Source organism: Leptopilina boulardi, unplaced genomic scaffold (assembly GCF_019393585.1).
Source record: "Leptopilina boulardi isolate dan_hultmark-lab unplaced genomic scaffold, ZJU_Lbou_2.1 LbouV2_249, whole genome shotgun sequence".
In the NCBI taxonomy this organism is placed as follows: Eukaryota; Metazoa; Arthropoda; class Insecta; order Hymenoptera; family Figitidae; genus Leptopilina; species Leptopilina boulardi.
The window spans coordinates 891,980-912,972 of record NW_026137806.1 but is presented as its reverse complement, the minus strand read 5'-3'; the positions used below and the strand labels follow the sequence as shown (position 1 = coordinate 912,972).

The 20,993-nt window shown below is 26.1% G+C and overlaps 1 protein-coding gene across 5 annotated transcripts; it reads left to right on the top strand.

Moving 5' to 3' along the window:
* Window positions 1-132: 132 nt before the first annotated feature.
* On the top strand, window positions 133-20,866 carry LOC127280671 (intersectin-1). 5 transcript variants are annotated; one of them, XM_051303837.1, is made up of 35 exons: window positions 133-693; window positions 1,807-1,960; window positions 2,080-2,228; window positions 2,327-2,416; window positions 2,756-2,851; window positions 4,005-4,070; window positions 4,579-4,722; window positions 4,895-4,921; window positions 5,245-5,397; window positions 5,603-5,969; window positions 6,046-6,256; window positions 6,383-6,534; window positions 6,630-6,752; window positions 6,847-6,985; window positions 7,064-7,378; window positions 7,543-7,905; window positions 8,211-8,368; window positions 8,625-8,826; window positions 8,983-9,276; window positions 9,396-9,518; window positions 9,682-9,777; window positions 10,206-10,343; window positions 10,450-10,576; window positions 10,722-10,886; window positions 17,360-17,487; window positions 17,558-17,664; window positions 17,740-17,812; window positions 17,890-18,096; window positions 18,181-18,264; window positions 18,339-18,494; window positions 18,571-18,708; window positions 18,823-19,057; window positions 19,530-19,604; window positions 20,194-20,367; window positions 20,452-20,866. In XM_051303837.1, exons 1-35 carry the CDS (start codon window positions 672-674, stop codon window positions 20,652-20,654), a joined length of 5,454 nt encoding a protein of 1,817 aa, XP_051159794.1. In that variant the 5' UTR covers window positions 133-671; the 3' UTR covers window positions 20,655-20,866. The 5 variants fall into 5 exon arrangements, with proteins under 5 accessions (XP_051159794.1, XP_051159793.1, XP_051159795.1 ...); XM_051303836.1 differs by having other exon boundaries at window positions 2,324-2,416; XM_051303838.1 differs by lacking the exon at window positions 2,756-2,851 and having other exon boundaries at window positions 2,324-2,416.
* Window positions 20,867-20,993: the final 127 nt, after the last annotated feature.

Genomic DNA, 20,993 nt, shown 5'->3' with positions numbered 1-20,993 from the left:
ATTTTTGAAATTGAAGTTTTCCCGCAAAATTGATCGAACATTAGCCGAACATCATCGAAAATCGCCGACAATGATCGAAGTTACTATCGATTCTTGTCGAAGATTGACGAAGTTACGCGAATACTTTAAAGTGACGTATGTGGGGCTGTGTTTCGTTTCATCGTTTAGAAATCATCTCATCAAAAAAGTAATTTTCGCGAAAAAGTCAAATAACGGAGCCGCCGTCGCTTGAAAGAAAAAAAAGGAACAATGCATTTTATCCTAGTCGAGTTTTAGGTTTAGGGAAGAGAAAGAAAAAAAAAAAGGGCAGGACGGCGGCAGGTCGATAACGCACGAACACGCTCTTATACTCATAAAAGAGACAGAGAGAAAAGGCCTGTGTTGGCAATTCGATCAATCTTAAAAGTTCACGACCCGGACTTATTCGCTTAATTGGGTTTCATCCGTGATTCGATAACGCTAAAGTGCTTGTGATAGTGTCGACTATTTCTTTAGGTATCAGTTACATTTCGCGTAATCCAGCGCGGCATCGATCTCGACCGCCTAACCTTGAAAATTATGATAGTCTATCGACATCAAAACTATACAATTTAAGATTTTTCTTTCTATTATTCACTGGTAGTTGTCAAATATCGACAACCCTGAGACGGTGATCTGTTAGGACTGGAGAGATGGCCACTTCAACAACCCCGGGTAATTGTATATTACTCTATAATTTTTTAATATGACACTTCTCTCATACGATCATTGGCCTCATTGACATTTGATCTGTCACAAGATTTCTATCAGATCATTTAAAGCTTCGATAAAAGCTTTTTACACAATTTCTTTTTTTTAATTATTTTAATTTTCATAATTTAATAGTAAAATAATTTTCGTTTTTTTTTTTCTACACTTGTTTTTTACCCCCCCTTTATGATAATAATCGTGATGCAAGTGCTTTTATTATTTCAATTTATATATATATCTGTAGAGGCGTAAATACCAGATTAATTTTGATTCAGTGGCATTTGATTAAAAGGCGTGAGAAATTGTTTTCTAATCTATTATTTTTTTTTGTAAAAAATTATTTATATTTAATTCATAATTATAATTACGAAAATTAACATTAAAATGTTATTCGATTTTTAAAAGATATTCTTGATTTAAAAAAAAAAGATTTTTATAAAAAAAAAAGATTTTCCTAACCTATAACAAATTTAAAATTGTTATACACAGTAGCTTTAGAAGATTATTGAAAGATTTCCAAATCATCTTAATTATTTATATGCAAGCACTTTTAAGTAGGCCAATCGATGCATCTTTTTTTTTCTAAAGAATATTTCACATTAAATAGAAATATACATTTTAATATTCATTTTTTAAAATAATTTTGTTTATTTAAAATGAATTAAAAGCATTTTTTAACTTAAAATTTTTTTTTTTTTTAATTTTTGAAAATTCGAAAAGAAAATAATTTTTTTTTAAATTTATAAAGAAACAATTATTATAATTATTATTTCTATAAATATTTTCTAAGCATACAATCAAGGTGTGTGCTACCTGTTTCACTACAAAGGTCATTTAGTATGAAAGTGACTAATAAACTATTTTCTACAGTGCATATTTCTATTAATAATTTTCCATTGAAAAAATTTCTATGACAAACAAGTTAAGTCACATATTTCCATATACCTGAGTAAATTTCAACGAGATTCGATTTTAATTATTATTTTTATTATTGTTATTTTTTGTTATTATTAAATATTTAGGCTTAAATTTATTTATTTTTTAATAGCTTGATTAATTTGGATTACTATTAATTAGGTTCAGATCCGTGGGTGATCCAAGCTCGAGAACGTGCCCGTTATCAAGAACAGTTTGATTCTCTAAAGCCAAATAATGGAGTTGTTACGGGCGATCAAGTCAAAGGATTTCTCCTTCAATCTCAACTTCCTCCACAAATCTTGGGTCAAATATGGTAAATTTTTTTAATCTTCTTTTTATCTATAATGAAAAAGAGAAAAAATTATTATCGAAAATATTCTTTTTCAATGAAAAGAAAATCGAAAAATAATAATAATTTTTTTTTTTTTTAAGGGGACTTTCGGATACGGACTCGGATGGAAAAATGGATATCAACGAGTTCAGTATTGCCTGCAAATTAATAAATTTGAAACTTCGAGGCTTTCCAATTCCATCAACGCTACCGCCAATTTTGTTGCAAAGTTTAAAGGCCTTTTCTAGTGGTAAGAGATTTTTTTTTTTACGTATAAAATTGTGAATTAATAATTAAAAATTATGATATTGAAGGATAATGATTAAATGGTTATTTTTAATTAAGTAGGAACACCGCCAGCGATAGGAGCGATTCCACAACCAATTGCTCCACCACCAAATGTTGCTGTTAGGCCACCATTGCCTGTACCACCAATTGGTAAGTTTTATTAAATTTCATTCTTTTAATTCCAGCTGCATAATTAGCTAATCTCTCTTTTTTTCTCTCTCTCTCTCATTCTGTCCTTACACTAAGACATTTATACAGTTGAAAACAAATGTAATTTAAAAAAAAAAAACCTTTGATTTCAAATTTATAATTTTTTTTTGCTTTTTATTTAAAAAAAAAGGGAAAATAAATTTGAAATCAAAAAAGAGACAAAAGAATTAAAGAATGAATTTTGGAGATTTCTTTAATTTTTTTTGTTGGATAATTTTAATTATAAGAAAATGTTACATCACTTTTTGTGTATTATAATAATGCATCATAACCATACAGCCAGTCAACAAAATAGACAGTCAGTGGTTGCCAGTACACATGCAACAACTCATAAACCGTCAAAGCCACCCGCTCGACCTGCACCTCCCTCGATTGGTATGTCACACATATCGAAAACATCTGTCCGTCGAATGGTCCGCTTCGTTTTCAATTATTTGTGTGTAGCGGGAAAATATTGTTCATTTTTTTTTTTTTTTTTGAAAAATTTTTTTCCTGCATTTATAGAAAATAATCAAAATTTTTAAACAATATTTAGATGATAAATGGTCTAAAATCGATCTGCAATATTTTTTTTTTTTTTGTACAAAAAATGATTAATTTTTATAAATATTTTTAATACTGAAATTTAAATTTATTTTTATAAAAATAAAACGAGGTTGCATATTTTTAAAATAAAAAAAAATCGATTTTCAACCACTTTTCTTTAAATATTCTATAATTTATAATATATTTTTAATAATTTTATATTTCCCGAATTCCACAAATAATTGTCTTCTTTAATTTTTTTTAAACTAAATTTTTTCTCGATTCGCTTCTTTTTCTTCTTAATTATCTAATTTATCCATATTTCAGCCTGTTCATGTATAATATACTCATTTTCTTTACCATTACTGTGAAGCATTGCTAATTTATTTCATAGAATATTTTTGCTCTTGTTTGATTATAATATGTAAAGAATTTTCTCTTTAAAAGCGGTAGGTATAATTTTTAATGTCTCGTGAAATAAATTTTTTTTTTTGAAATTTGTATTTAAGCTTTTGAATATAATTCAAATTGAAATTATAAATTATTCTTTGTTCTGTGTGTTTATTTAGGAATATAAAAATGAATTTTGACAATTAAGAAACCAGGAATTTTTACTTCAAGGGAAAAAATTACTTTTTAAAATAAAATATTATAAAAAATTTTGCCTCTATTAAAATATTGCAAAATTCAATTTTATAAAAATACAGTATTGTAGAATTTGAATGAATGTAAATGATTGTAAAATTTGTTGGAAAATAATTCTCGTGAATGTCACTGATAATCAGATGCATCGATCTTTTTTTTTTTTCCTACAATTTCAGAAAGATATATTTTATTTTTGATATTCGTATCAATGTTATATATTATATAATGACGATGACTATTTTTCGTTGATATATATATTTTTTTCTTCTTTTTAAAAAGCATTGCAGCTCTTGTATACTTGAGTGCTTTTGCCTTTTGTTCTTTGACTTTGATGTTTTATTTTTCTTGCTGCACAAAGGAAATGTCGATACAAGCACTCCAAGTGCTCATCCCCCGCAAAGACCCACTCCCCCTGGAAGTATTGGTATGTTTTTTTCAGGTGTCTTAATTGATTAGTAATTCGTTAAATATATATATAGTTCTCCCCAAAAATTCTCTACAAGTGTGTGAAAAAAATTTATTAAAATTTCGAATGAATCTTCCTTTTAAAAATCCCAGTAGAAATTAGGAAATATTGTATGTTAGTTACATGTTATTTAGTTTAGTGTTATTATAAAAAAAAATTTATTTACTTAAAAAAGGATGGTAAAAAGAGAATTCTCTTTCTATAGTTTAAAAAACAATTTTTCATTTTTAAATAATTGAGAAAAATTTTTTTCGTAATTATTTATCGATTTAAATATTCATTGATATTTTTAATGTCCACTGTAAGTTATTAATGATAGTAAATGAATATTGTTTGCTTTGAAAGCTTTTGGCTTATGCTTCAAAAGTTTAAAATTTAATTTTGTTATTTTCTCTGTGGTTTAATTTTTGTTTTTGAAAAAAAATGTTCTTTTTCTTGAATTTAATTAATTGTGGAAAATTTTCAGGACCTTCATTTGTCCCGTCAACAGGACCACCACCAAAGCCTGCACCTCCTTCGTTTCCAAATAGTCCAGCAATTTCACCAGCTAATAAAATTCAACCACCAGTAGTTCCCGCTGTTCATCCAATAACATCGACCCCCTCAATGGGTAAATTCATTTGTTTCTTCGTAATCTAAAATCGAAATTAAAATTTTAATTTATAAAAAATTGTTACATTTAACGATTAATTTAATTTAACATATTTTAATTTTATTTTTATTTATAATTTTACCTTTAAATTTAATGTTATTCATCTGTTTTTTAATTTTTTTTTTTACAGATTTACTCGATCTTGACTTATTTGAAGGTATTAAGTAATAATAATAGAAAAAAAAAAAAATGAGAGCTTTTGCTAAAAGTTAAATGTTTAGAGCCTATGCTAAAATCCTTTGAAAATTATTAACGATCCTTATTATTAATAATAATAATTATCCAATTATTCGTAACTAATATCTTCAAAAAAAAAAAAAAATTCCATGTTTTGAAACTTTTTTTTTATTTTTGCTGTCTTTTTTTTTTTGTTTATCGTTTTTTTGTATTGTTTTTTGGTTTGGTGTAGGTAAATGCTAGGAAAATAAAAATTTCTTTAAATAATAAATTTAATAAATAAAAAATTAATGGAAATTACAGTGGCACCAATTGCACCTTTAAATACAAATCCAACTCCAATTGCCGCATTTGGAATGGGACCAACTGTACCAATGCAACCAATTGCTCCAGGAATGATGCCAACAATGGGAACAGTTCCTAGTGTTGTACCAACTATGACAGCAATGCCAACTGGTAATTAAAAAAAAAGTTTTTTTTTCACTCATAAACTATTAACAAAAAAAATTTAATTACTCCTAAAGCAAGTTTTTCTTTTAATTATTAAATAGATTAGATTATAGTCAAAAAAAAAATTTTAATTTTGACTGTAAATTAGAGAAAAGTTAGAAAAAAAAGAAAATATTTTTATAAAAATTGGGAATTTTTTTTTTCACACCAGGTAATGGTACAATTCCAAGTGCAGGAGTTATGACTCCACCGGCAGTGTCAATGCCATCGGGAACTATTCCTGTTAATGGAAGTGTTATTCATACTCCAGTTTCCTCTAATACACCATTGAGTACAACGGCAAGACCGCCGAGTATAGATAGAGTTGGTTCCATGGATTCACAACACAGTCAACATTCAATTCCCTCGATTGGCTCACCGCAAAGTATCGAATGGTCCGTACCACATCAAACAAAATTAAAATATACTCAATTATTCAACACATGGGATAGAACTAGATCGGGATTTTTATCTGGACCACAAGCTCGAAATATAATGGTGCAATCACAATTGCCACAACAAATTCTAGCTCAAATATGGTATTTCTTCTTTTTATTAAATTAATAAATAAATTATTAATTAATTATTAATTAATAAAATTATTTTTTTTTTTAGGGCTCTGTCAGATATGGATTCAGATGGACGTTTAGGTTGCGAAGAATTTGTTCTTGCGATGCATTTGTGCGATATGGCAAAATCTGGTGATACAATTCCCGTTGCTCTTCCAATTGATCTTATTCCTCCAACGTTTAGACGTCAAAGACAAAGTAGTTTGACGCCTTCGCAGGGAACACCGGATATTGATCCATCCGCTGGAATGCCACAGGTTTGTTGGATTTTTTTTTTCCTAGTAATTTAAAATTATTTAATAAAATTTCAATTTAAAAAAAAAGCTTGAAATATTTTTTAACGAAAAAAGGCTATCATGTTATTGTAAATTCTTTTTTTTAAGACTTCTTTCGAGGACAAAAGGAAGGAGAATTTTGAAAAAGGTCAAGCAGAATTGGAGAGACGTCGCAAAGCATTGTTGGAAATTCAACGCAAAGAACAAGAAGAACGTGAACGTAAGGAAAGAGATGAGGCTGAGAAACAAGAAAAAATAAGGTTTGTATTTGTAAATACAAAATTTGCTTTTTTAAATTATTAGCTTTTAATTATTAATTTTTAATAATAATAATAATAAATAATAATATATTCAGGTTAGAACAAGAAAGACGTCGACAGGCAGAAATTGAAAAACAAATGTTGCGACAAAAGGAAATTGAACAAGAGAAAGAAGAACAGAGAAAGCGAGCCCAGGAGCAAAGAGAAGCAGCCCGAAAGTAGGAATAATTTTCATAAAAATATATTTTTAAATTTAATATTTTTTTCACACAATTTATAATTTTATATTTATAATATTTTCTTGTTCCTAAGGGAAATGGAAAGGCAACGACAGCTCGAATGGGAAAATCAGAAATCACAAGAACTTCAAACACAAAGACAAAAGGAACAGGATATTCTTTTGAAATTAAAGGCAAAAAATCAGACTCTGTCTATTGAACTTGGAAGTTTGGTAATTAAATTTATAAAATATGCTCTTTTTTTTGAGTAGAAAAAATTCATAACTGTGTCTCTTTTCTTTTTTTTCCAGAATGATAGAGTTAAAGAGTTATCGCAAAAAATTTGCGACACACGAGTTGGTGTTTCGGGTGTAAAAACAACAATCGACGGAATGAGATCAACGCGTGATTCACAATTAAAAGAAATGGCGGCGCTTAAGAATAAATTGAGAGAACAAAATCAAAGACTTCTTAATATAAGTCAAGAGAAGGCAAGAATTGATGCGAAAAATAAAGTAAACGCCGCTCAAGACGCTGCTGGTCAAGAGGCAATAAAAATGGCATTTGCCAATAAACAAATTACATTGAAACAAATGAAAGATAAAATCGAAGATTTACAGCAACAGGTATTTAGAATTTTTTCATTAAAAAATATTATAATAATAATAATAAAAATAATATACAAAAAAGGACAACGATAAAAATAAATTTATTTAATAAAGATAAGTTTCGTTATTAAGAGACGTTTAAAGTAGAATTTTTAATAATAATATTTTTTGTATAATTCTAGATAAATTCGAAGAAAACGGATATTGAAAATAATAATGGTCAGTTGGAGGATGTGAAAACTCAAATGCAGAATCTCATAACTGATTGTAAATGTTTGTATACTAATTTTAATGAGAAAAAATCTCAAGTATTGCAATTGAAAACAAGTTCGGGTGGAAATTATTCATCATCGGCGTGGGGTGATAGTGCTTGGGGTGATTCGGGACAAAATTTTGAAACTGTTGATGAAACATCATGGCCAGCAAGTGATTCTGCACCAGTTGAAAGTAATGCCGATACAAGTGGCGTTAAATATCGTGCATTATATGAATTTAAAGCTAGAAATCAAGACGAAATTTCATTTCAACCCGGTGATATTATTCTGGTAAGATTTTATTTTTTTTTGAAGGGGGGGAGGGGAATTCCAGAAAATGGATAAAAAAAAATTATAAATAAAATAGAAACGATTTTTTTGGAATTGATGAAAAAAATAATTCAAGTTTTCAGTAAAAATGGTTTTTAATGTATATATAGAATTAAATTTAAATCAGAATTTGACAATAAATTCTGTTGAGGAAATTGGTACCTATTTATATATTTTCATGTTTAAAAATGCAAAAATTTATTAAAATATTTATATTTCTAAATAATAGTAAAATTAAATTCGTACTTAATTTTTTTTTTAAATAGGTTACATCTGTTCCGAATGCAGAGGAAGGCTGGCTAGCGGGAGAAATTCGCGGACACACAGGTTGGTTTCCGGGAAGTTATGTCGAACCTTTGGACGCTGAAGCTAATACCGGAAGTGCTTTCGTTCAACAAGATAGTATGGAAAAGAGAACTTTGGAGTAAGTAGAAATTTACCAAAAAAAATTTTTTTTTTTTATCGAATTTAGAATATTTGAAAAAACAAATTATGGATTTATCAGACATCACAGTCCCCTTTTATTTTATTTGGAAAAAGTGCTGAGTACTGTGATGAGTGATTTACAAAAAATAATATGAATTTTAATTAATTAATAATAATACAATTTTGTTGTGAATGTGGTTTAAATTATTTGTTTAAAATAAAAATTTGTTGTAATAATTAAATTTTCAAAACAGAGAAATTGCCGAAGTTCCGGAAAATGTTTCGGATGCTGGTTCATTGGGTGGAGAAGGACCCATCGTGGATCCTATTGTTCCAACGTTAGGTTTAGGAACAATTTGCAATATACGAGCGACAGCTGTTTATTCATATCGTCCCACTACTCAGGAACATTTAAATTTCGATAAAGATGAAACTCTTACAGTTTCAGAACAACAGGTAATTTTTTAATTTTCCTTTTTTAAATTCTTAAATATTCCCTTCTTGAATAATTTAAACTAAAATGAAAGATTATTAATTGAAAGTAAATTGGAATTAAAATTAAAAAAAAAATGTTTTTTATAATAAATAAAATTGAAAATGAAAATTTGTCAGGGTGACTGGTGGTATGGAGAGAATAGTAATGGAAATACAGGTTGGTTCCCAAAATCTTATGTGAATACTGCCGTGACAAATGGACAAGAGGTGCCTTCAACTGACGGTGGACTCAATGAATATTACATGGCACTTTATGAATACACGTCAAAAGAATCGGGAGATCTTAATTTCTCTCAAGGTGAAATTATTCTTGTTGTTAAAAAAGATGGCGATTGGTGGACAGGAGTTATTGGCAATCGAACAGGAATTTTCCCTTCGAATTATGTTGATAAATGCGATATGCCAAATAAGGTGAGTGTGGGAAAACATTTTTTTTCTACTTTATGTTTTTTTAGGTGTGGAATTTGTTTTTTTGTCCGTGTCCTTGTGAACTAACAATTTTTTTTTTTTCTTCTGAAAATTGAAATCAGGGTAAAGAAATTCCTACTAACGGTGAAGCAATAGCAGCAGAAGTACCAATTTCTGAAGCTGACGTAACTAAACGTCAGGATTCGGTTACTGCAACGACAACGGCTGCTGTTCAACAATCACCAGTGTGTATTAAATTCAAAATTATTTTCAAAATCTTTTATCGGCAAATTGAATTTTTTCAAAAGAAAAATGGGTGGAAATATTTGCTTAGAATTCTAATTGTTTAGTGTTAGAAAAAATTAATGGTTGAGGAGTAAATGAATATTGCATGTTATTTTTTTTAAGCTTGAGGAAAAAACGGCTGAACAACTTGAAGAAGAAAGGGCCGAGGCGGAAGATCGGGCTGAATTGCCAGATTTTGCAGCCATGTCCGCCCAACAGGTAAAATTAATTTTTTTCCCCCTCACATTAACAATTATCCGTTTTAGTTGAGATTTTTGTTTGAATTCACATTTTATTTATTTTAACAATTAATATTTGTTTTTGTTTTTCCATTTGTTTTTCATGATTAATAATTTTTTATGTGTTTTAATGTATATATTTTGTTTTTAATCAAATATTTATTTCTCCTGCTTTCATGGATCACAGTATGTCAGGGTAATGATCAATTTTCTACTAATTCAATTCTTTTTTTCTAAAAGTTCTAATTATAATTATAGAAAATTTATGATTAAAAGAAACGAAAAATGTTTTGAGACAAATTTTTAAATACGAGAATATTAATTTTTTATATTCTATTAGTATTTATTTTGAATTATTTTTATTTATTGCCAAAGATCTGTTTATAAATTTTTTCTTATTTTCAACAGAAAAGTAGAAAACCAGAAATTGTCCAAGTAATCGCTCCTTATCAAGCGACCAGTGCGGAACAATTAAATCTTCAGAGGGGACAATTAATTATGATTCGTAAAAAGACTGACACTGGCTGGTGGGAGGGTGAATTACAGGTAAACTGAACATCGAAAAAAAAAAACTTTTGATTTTCAAATAAAAAAATTTTAAATACGAAATTTATTCTTTAAATTGAAAAAATAATTATTTTTCTTTTTCAAGGCTCGAGGAAAGAAACGACAAATCGGTTGGTTCCCAGCTTCATATGTAAAACTTTTGACTAGCAATAGCAATAGAAGCACACCCGTTTCTCATGGTTACTTAGATTCACCGACAGATCCTAATGTTGGTACGTTAATTTTAGAATTAATTTTTTTGAAAAATTTTAATTCTTTCAACAAATAAAAATCATTTTTTTTTTAATTAAATAATTCAGACCTTGGATTATACGACTTATTATTTTTTTTATTTAAAAATTATTTTTATTTTTATAGAACGTGTGATGGCGCTTTATCCATATCAGGCACAAAACGAGGACGAGTTAAGCTTCGAAAAAGGTGATGTGATTACTGTCCTTGCCAAAGAAGAAGAAGCGTGGTGGAGAGGCGAGCTAAACGGCGTTTCCGGTGTCTTTCCAAGCAACTACGTTTCGTCAATGTGTGAGTAGTCTTCTCGCATTTTCAACAACTATCCGTGGGATCCGACCTTCTAAAAAGTTAAAAAAAAAAAAAAAAAAACAAAATTAATTCCCTTATATTCGACCGACGTAAATTTTTTTTTTCCAAATTTTGTATATGAATTTTGAAAACAAATTTTCTGTCTCGCATGTGGATGGACAGACTTTGGTCGGATTTTAATGTAACAAAAAAAAAAGTGATAGTAATTTAAGAAAATAAGCTCAAAATATCTAATTTCAAAGTGATTAAAATGGGAAAATCTTTGAAATTAATTTCATAAGAGATTATTTTCAAGTTTACTTTTTAAAAAATCAAATAACGATTTTTGTATGCACTTTATTAAATTTTTGAATAGAATAGAAAAATAATCGTTTTAATAGAAAAATCCCATGAAAAAGAGAAAATTGTTCTCGATAAAAAATGAATTCAAAGATTGTACCATATAAATTGTATTTTTTAATTTATGAGCTTCTTAAATAATAATTAAAGAAGCTTGGACTGTTTGAATATAAAAATAATTGAAACTCGTTATTTTAATCGTGAATGTCGTGAGTTGGTGAAAAAAAAAAATATTTATTTTTCCGACATCGATTATTTATTAAATTAATACGGTCATAGCACTTACTATATATATATAAATATATAAAATATGTAAAAATTTATTGTTTTTTTTAGGCTTCTTTAATTTATTTGTTTTGTATCATTGTATATTGTCTTGTGTACATTTTGTATGGACTGTTGAATGAATGAGATAATTAAAATTTGTACTCATTAATTTTTTCTTTTCATTTAAATATCAAAAAATTGCGATTTAAATTAATTTTTTCAAAAATTAGAATTTTTATTTCTCCTTTAGAATTTAATTTTTCTAATTATATTTAACAATTTTAAATAGATTAGAAGTATTTTTTTTTTTCAATAAAAAATTTTTATTTTCACATAATTTTTGCATGAAAAATTTATGTATTTTAAAAGTGAAGGAAATTTAAAAGAAAATTTAGATACGAAAAACTTGAATCTCTCTTGTAAGTAGAATTTTTTATTTTATTTCGAAATTAATTTTTGTAGATTTTTTATTTAGTGAATTATTTTGAAAAATAAAATTTATTTCTTCGTAGTCTTTGGCTTGTATCTTCCTGCATGATATCACATATTTGCCCGTCCGTCTTCCGCCTGACTGTTTAAAGCTTTTTTTTTTTTGTCTTAAAGGCATGTGACAAATTATGACTTAAAAATTAAAATTTCGGTTCATTTTTTTTTTTAGAGAAGAGAAATAAAAAAAGAAATTTTATATTAAAAAATGACGTTATAATGTGTTCCATGCTGTTGAAAAAAAAACTTAAACAAATTTTCACATATTCTATTATTCCTCAGATTTAACAAATTTTTTTTAGCGAAAATTTATTAAAAACATCTATTATTATTATTTAAATATAATATTAATAATAAAGGAAATTAGTTTCTTAATGAAACTCTCTCCTCTTTTTTAGAGAAAATTTACTTTCGGTCTAATCATCTATTTTCTCTGTTGTAAAAAAAAGAAATACTATTCTAGCTTTCTTTAGTGATTTCTTTAATACTAATTGATGTCTTTCGCCTGTGCCTTAACACGCAGCATAAAGGATAGCAGTGCAGCACATCCGCAACGCAGGCTAAAACTATATATAAAAAAAAGCTATCAAATAAAGAGTTAAAAAAAAAGTAAATAATAAAAATTAGAGGTCCCTTCGCCTCGACTTGAGGAAAACACGCAACGAACAATCTCAAGAGAATCTCAACGGCTTTCGTGCAGAGACAATATATAATATGGAAAATGCGTCAAGGGTGATTTCAAGCCTTTCCTTTTTTTTTCTCATAGTCTTAGCGTATGGGTATCCTCTTGAAAAAAATTATATTAATATAAAAAAAAAAAAAATAACAGAAGAAAACACCCTCATTAATCATTGTAATCATCGCGAGGTTGTCATCGCACTGCAAAAAATTGCATAAAACGCGTTTTGTCACAATAAAAAAAAAAAAAATTGTTAAATACTTGTCGTTTAATGCTAAAAAAAAACAAACTTATGTATAGACAACACAATATGTCTGCGTGCATGAGATACTTTTCGCGAAGAACGTTTGTCACTTTTAGGCTATCAGCGTGTAAGGAAAATGTAGTACCGTATACCGATTATAATAGATAGTCAGGCAAAATAGTAGAAAGTACAAATGTTAATGGGAATAAAAAAAAATTGCCATTAAAGCCATATTCGAGATAAACAGTGTTTTCACAATTTTTTTATTTTTTTTAATTACATGCGTAATTAATATCGAAATTCAAAAAATTATCAATTTTTTTAAAAAATAATTTTTATTTTCAAAGAAATATAATAATTATGTTTATTTAAAAATAATTTTTATTACGAAAGAAAAATAGATTTTCATTTCATTTTTTGAATTTAACGATTTTAGTTTCGAAAAAAAAAAAAAAATTACATATCACTGTTTTGTCACTGATATGGTTTTAATAATGTAGGCCTCAGCTTTTCACATTTAGAATATAGTAAACAATTTCATGCGATAGGAATTTATTTGCTAAGTGCTTTTGGCAGAATTCATTGCTCTGTTATTATCATTCAAGCTAAAATCGTCATCAAACATTATAAATTATTCGTCACCATGTTAATGAATTATTATACAAAAAAATACTCTCTACAAAACTCCCATGTTTCTCAAAAAAAATTTGAATCAAATGAACATTTCGAGTTTAATTTCACTGATTCAAATTTACAAAGTACTTCACATTATTTTCTTGTATCAATCCTGTTATTTCTCTTACGAGAATCTGCAAATGAAATTTCAAATTAGTAATACAATCATTTTGAAAAGGTTAAAATATTCTTTAATCTTTATTTATTATAATAATTATTAGTTTATTATTATTATTATTATTATTATTATTATTATTATTATTAATTGAAAAATTATTTTAAAAATATATTTCCAAACAAAAATAGAAAAATAAAATATTGCCTTTACAAAATAATTATATCTAAATTGGAATTTCAATTTTTTGCAAAATTTATTCCACCTCTTATAAAAATTAAAAAAATGAAGCATCGACAATAAAAAAAATTTGTAGATTATAAAATTATAAAAACATATCAATATTTTTTTTTTGTTTTTGACCTGCACAATTTTTAATTATATTTCAAACTATGAAAATTGTATTTAAGTTTCATGAATTTTTCAATTTAACAAGAAAAACCAATTTTATTCATTTTTTTGTGTTCGGTGCTTCATATATTTCTAATCGAGATTGGAAAAAAAAAATGATAGATTTATTTATTATAGAAAATTGTTATTGTAGAAAATTTAAAATACATTTTTATGAAAATTGCTAGTAGAGGTATTCTAAAAAACAAACAAAAAAAATTCTATGAATTTTCATTTGCTCGTAAGTTCGATTTACATAAATAGAAAAGATCACATTTTTTTTTTTGAGAATTTCGATCTAATGAAAAACTTTTCTTATTTTGGGGAAAATGGAAAGGCAAAATTTCATAAACATGTACTTTAAAAAAAAAAAAAAAAAAATATTTCAGCGTTATTTTTTTCTTTTGACGCTTTTTGACTGTCAAGAAGTCGGCCTAGGATTCACAAAAATCCGGGAAGAGGAGAAGGAGCCGTCGACCTTTCCCTAAATAAATTTAAAAAAAAAAATTATAGAAAAAAAATACTGAGTCAATATGTAAAAAAAAAATGATTAATTGTGCTTCTTTATATCGTTATTAAATTGGTCACTTTAACATCGATGCGTCCGAGCCTTCGAATTTAGCCTTAAGATTACAAAAACAATTTGAAGAATCTCATTATTGGAAATAAATTAATAAAAAATGAAAGAAAATTGTAATATACGTTGGAAAAGAAAATTTCTAGGTTCCTTATTATTGTCGGGGAAAAAAAAAACTTAAATAGTCTACGTATCTATTATAATTGTATTCATAATATAATTCTAATTGTAATTCCAATGTGTTCTATAGGAGCCAAATGAGATTTTATTGGTCTCCACTAAAATGCTCCTTTCGCATATTGCGAAAAATATTCTCGGTTCCTATTTAATTTTTTTTTTTTTTGTGTACTATTATAGAAAATAATCTAGACTATATTATATCGGTCGATAAGAATCCTTTCTTTTTGGATAAATTTGCTCCTTCTTCGCGTTCCATACCAATTTATATATATATAGGTATTCTAATCAGAAAAATTGTGAGCGAAAAATAAGTCCCTCTTCCACTAGAAAAGAATTATTTTTTATTCAATTGTATTCGAAAAATTGTTAATTTAAATTAATTAATTTACAATTACAATATTGAAGAAATAATTTCATATATTAATTAGAAAATATTCGCTTCCAATTTTGTTTTTCTTTTCAAAGAAAATTTTAACAATTTTTTTATTTAGATTTTTAAAACTATTTTTATTTTGTTTAATTTCTCGTATAATTTTATTTTTAGCTCTGTTGATCAGAGAGAGAGATATATATATAACTTTTTTTTTTAAATAATTGCTCAATCTATGAATTTTCTTTTTTCTCTTGTAAATATTAACGTTTTATTAATTTTAATATTTTACCAATTTAATTACACTAGAAAACCTAATTTTTATTTTGAGAATAAATATTATATAATATATTAAAAAGTGGAACGAGAGGCTTTTACGTCCTGAAATGTAATTTATTAGCGCACAATATGTAACCGCCATCGTCAATATTATTATTTATTTCGGCCCAGGACGTGTGCAATAAAATATTTATTAGTTGCGCAAGAACGAACCTATGTGCTATATAATTAATATTATATTATTATTATTACAATTCCCTTGGGAGATAAACCAAAAAATAATTTTTTTTTTGAAGAATAAGAAAAGGACAATTTTTCTTAATAATTTTATGATATTTATAATCAATAGAATTTAATTTCTAAATATTGTTTATTTCGAACAATAATTATTTTTTGTGTGCTAGAAAATTTTTTTTGATGAATTAAAAATTTTGCAACATTTAGAAAAAAAGGAATGGAAATTTGTAATTAAAAAAAAAATATTTTGATTTATTATTATAGAGAAAAAAAAACATTTTTCTATAGTTTTGTTCTAAATTATTTGATTAAAAAAAAAATTCTTTTTCAACAAAGTTGCAAAATTTAATTTCATTAAAATATTGTATGAGTCGAATTAGATTTTCTAATTAGGATCCTGATATAATACGTTAAATATATATATAATTATATATAAAAAAAGACAAACAAAAATGTACTGCAAGTTTTGCAAACTCGTTGTTATTATTATATATACATATATATATAAAAATTAATATTTAAAAAAAAGGAAGTACTTGTGTAGCACTATCCCTCAAATTGTTATGATTGCAAGACTTATCCATATCGTTCGTTTGTCGTTGTATCATCGGTCAGGATCTCAGTAAGATTCTATTTAAAAAAAAAAAAAATAATAAACAGATACAATCTATAATTATCTAAACGAAAAAAAAATCTTGTTAAGATGCGAAAGAAATTTTTCGAAAAAAAAAGGTTTAAAAATTTCTTCGCATTTCTTTCCTCTTGTCTACCAAAAAAAAAAATTTCATCTCCCCCCCAACCCCCCTCATAAACACTCATTCTTACACATACAACGTGTTATCACACACGCAACGATTGAAATAAAGTATCTGTCTGTTGTAAATAATCAATTTTTTCGTTTTTCACCTATTTTTTTTTTTTTTTGTTCTATTCAAAAATTATTTGTATTTTTACATTGAAAACTGTATTATTGGGACGCCAAACAAATCAGATTCAAGTGTAGAAAAAAATTTTTATTCACTTTTTTTTTAATTAATTAAATTTGTATATTAATTTTTATAATAATAATTAGATAATTAAAATTTCTTGGGGAAAAATGGTATTTGTGTAATTATAAAAAAAAATGTTTGCATTTTTGGGTCATGGTTTTGGGACTAAGGTGTTTGGCATATTTTTTTTTTGCTTTATTTATTGTTTTTTCAATCTTGGTGTTAGAGGAAAGAAAACTAGAAATTAAATTTTTTTTTTTACAAATTATGCAGCACGTTTTTTATTTTGATAAAAATTATTTATTTTAAATTGGAGCGAAAATGAAAATTTAAAGGTAATTTCAATTTTTTTTTTAAGATTGCATTAATTAATTTTGTTTGGAATTAAGAATAATGGTTTTTTTTTTCGTTTTTAACATTTTGTTTGGTATTTTAATTTTTTTTTTTTCTTTCTTTTCTCTGAAAAAGTGTATCCGGCTTCAAAGCGTCAACTTGAAAAAAAAAATTTTGATATGATAAAATGCAATTTTATCAGGTTTGTACTAATTTTAGTGAAATTGAATACTAACGTGTGTTTTGATAAAATTTGGTAATATTTTACTCTTTTTTTTTTGTATATTTTGTGCAGCCAGTGAGACGATCAATGAAGTAATGATGACACAACTCGAACCAACGGAGAGAAAACGGCAGGAATATATTAAGGAATTAATTGCAACTGAGCAGGCTTACATCGAAGACATGAGACTCGTTCATGAGGTATAAATTTTTGATTATTTTTTTTTTAATTTAATTTTTTATCTAAAAAATAATAATATTTTTGTTTCAGGTATTCGAGAAACCTTTACTGGGAAGTTTAGTGTTAACTGTAGACGAAGTTGATCGAATATTCGTAAATTGGAGAGATATTATTGCCTGTAATGATAATTTTCTAAGGTAATTAATTTTTTTTTAATTGACATTAAAATAAATAATTTTATAAATAATTTTTTTTTTTTTTTTTTTTTATAGAACTCTGAGGATAAGACGAGACAATAGCGATGGAGGAATTGTAAGAATGATTGGTGATATTTTGTGTGAAAATGTAAGTTTTTATTATTTTTTTTTTAAACTATTATTATTAATTGATTATCAATGGTAAAAGAAAATTTATTTTCGTAGATTCCAAGAATGTCTGCTTATGTGAGATTTTGCAGTTGTCAAATATCAGCTGCGGTTTATCTTCAAAAATTGACTGAAAATTCGCCAGAATTTGTTGAAGTTGCTCAAAAATGTCAACAGGATTCAAGAACAAAAGGAATGCCTTTGAGTTCTTTTCTCATTAAGCCCATGCAGAGAATAACGAAATATCCACTTATCATTGGAAAAGTAATTTTTATATTTCTGTTTTGAAATTTAAAATATTTCTTTTATTTTTAGTTTAACATTTTTTTTTTGTATTTTTCATTTTAGATTTTGGAATACACACCTTTTCATCATCCAGACAGACAATATTTAATAGAAGCTCTATCAAAAGCAGAAGAATTTTGTACTCAGGTATTTTTTATTCTAAAAATTATTTTATATTGTATTTTTTTTGTGGGGAAATTTTTAAAAATTAATTTTTCTAGGTAAATGAAGGTGTGAGAGAAAAAGAAAACAGCGACAGACTTGAATGGTTACAAACGCATGTTTATTGCGATGGATTAGAAGAGCAATTGGTATTTAATTCTCTGACAAATTCCCTTGGTCCTCGAAAATTGGTCCATTTTGGAATATTACACAAAGTAATTTGATAAATCTTTTTTTTTTTTTTTTAATATTTCTCTATTCGAAAATAAATAATTGAATTGCAATTTACAGTCGAAAAGTGGAAAAGAATTAGTTGGTTTTTTAACAAATGACTTTTTATTGTTTGCTCAACCAACGAAATCATTACCAAGTGGACAACAATTTTCATTTGAGCGAAATTCTCATCATAAATTTAAAATGTATAGAAAAGTAAGAATTTGTCTTCAAATTTTTGTCTAATTTTAAAAAAATATTTGTAATTTTTGTTTATTTAAAAAAAAAACAATAATTTTTTTAAAAATAAATACCAAATTTTTGTTTTAGCCACTTTTTTTGAATGAATTGTTTCTTGTTGGAGAATCAGAAACAAGTAGCAGTGGAAATGGTAATGAACCTACGGAACATTCATCGAGGACATTGAGATTAAGAGATGCGAAAAAATTAATTATTCTTCAAGCACCATCGACAAGTGAATGTACTTTATGGACAAGAAGAATTGTTGAAGCTAAAAAGCAATTCGCTGAAAATGAAAGAACACGATTGCAACGTCAACGTTCAAGTAAATATTTTCATTTTTTTTTCTCCACATTTTCAAAATTTTACCAAAAAACAATAAAAATTTCATTTTCATTAAAAATCCATTGCAAAAACAATTTTATTTTTTAAAAAAATCTATTTTTTTAATACATTTCGTTGATTTTATCTTTTCATTGTTACTGTTGTCATTTGTGATTTTCTTTTTTTAAAACAGTTAAAAAAATAGATTTTTTTAATTTTTACATAATCTTCAAAGAAAAAAAAAACTAAATTAAAATTTAAAATCTCTATTTTTTTTTATTAATTTTAAATTGTGAATCATAATTAATCATAGTAAAAAAAATTTATTTGATTCAAATTTACTTGACTATTATCAAGTAAAGAATCAAATAAATTTTTTTTTACAGTGTACTTTAAAATTTTTTTTTAATTGTAAAATTATAAAAAAAAAAAAAAACATTGTTCGCATTTGTTTTATGTCTTGGCTATAATAGAACAGGCGCAATTTGGAGCTTGTGGACGTATTCTTGTCACTGTATTGGAAGGTTCCAGTTTAAAAACAATTTCTGGTAAATTTATGAAAAATTGATATTGTGTTTGCTTTTATTAGAAAATTGTCTTTTGCGCTTGTTTGTTGCTTTGCTTTTTTCTATTAATAATTTCTATCTGAATTGGAAAAAAAAGAAGGATCGCCTTTTCATGGAGTCAATAATCATCGTGGGATTAAATTCTCATCTGTAATTCACACGGCATTAAAATTAATTTTTTTTTTTTTTTAGAAATATTTAAGCATGCAGCATGTTTATACTAACAATATCACATTATTATAGCACGCAAGCGACGAGTAAAAGGCCTTCTTCGATTTGTTGTAATAGAAGCTGAAGATCTTGTTATTCCTCAAAAAGGTAAAACAAGGGTGTATTGCTTATTTTTTTCCTTTTTAAAATTTCCAAATTCTTTTAATTCAAATATTTTATTTTCACAGATCATAATGAAAAGGTATTTTTTTTTTTTTGTAATGTTAATTACATTTTTTTTTTGTAGTTAATGTTATAAATTATTATTAAAATAACTGAATTAGTAATAAAATTGAAAAATTGACCATTTTTTAAAATTGAAATTTATAATTTTAAAATCGAAAATTTTTGTTTTTAACAGGAAAATGCAATGCATTTTGTAAAGTATCAATGGGATCGCAAGAGGAACAAACAATTGTTGTTTCTGGCACCGATTGTCCTCTTTGGGATGCATCAATGCAATTTCAAGTCAAAGATCTTCATGAAGATACATTATGTATCACGGTTTTTGATAAAGGATATTACAGTCCCGATGGTAAATAAAAAAAAAAAAAATTCGAATTTAAAAAGAAAAAAATTTTTTTATGAAAATAATCATTTTTCTTTTTTTAAAAAATAGAATTTATGGGTCGTGCAGAAGTTCGTGTTGTCGATATTATGAGGGACAGTAACGATTCCTGTGGACCAATTCAAAAACGCATCAAATTACGAGAAGTGGAAAGAGGTGATGTTGTTTTAAAATTAGATCTTCGACTATTTAATGAATCGGCAAATTTTAATAATAAAAATGGCAACAGTAGGATAATTGACACAAGAGCGTAAAAACGAATTTTTTTTTTTGACACCAAAACAAATTAAAATTTGAAAATTAAATTTTTGTATAAAAGAGAAATATCTTTTTTCTTTATTATAGTAAAAAGGTGCAAAAAAAATGTTACAAAAAAATGAACAAATATTATAGGAAAAAAGGTAGTCTTTTTTTTTTAAAGATTACAATCATTAATTTATGATTTAAATTGGATTTTTGAAAAATTATGTTACAGCAGTATTATTTTATATTATAGTTTTTTTTTTTTTTTTTAGAAAAAGTGGAATGTTAATGTTTATAAGTTTATGTTTATGGAATTATAGAAAAAAAAAATGTTCTTTTATAAATTTATC

Excerpts from the sequence above, each read along its gene's own strand:
- LOC127280671 (XM_051303836.1), top strand. The coding sequence starts at position 672 with ATGGCCACTTCAACAACCCCGG. Across the intron at positions 10,344-10,449 it reads GGTGGGAGGGTGAATTACAG|GCTCGAGGAAAGAAACGACA; the intron begins GTAAACTGAACA and ends TTCTTTTTCAAG. Across the intron at positions 18,709-18,822 it reads AATTTAAAATGTATAGAAAA|CCACTTTTTTTGAATGAATT; the intron begins GTAAGAATTTGT and ends TTTTTGTTTTAG.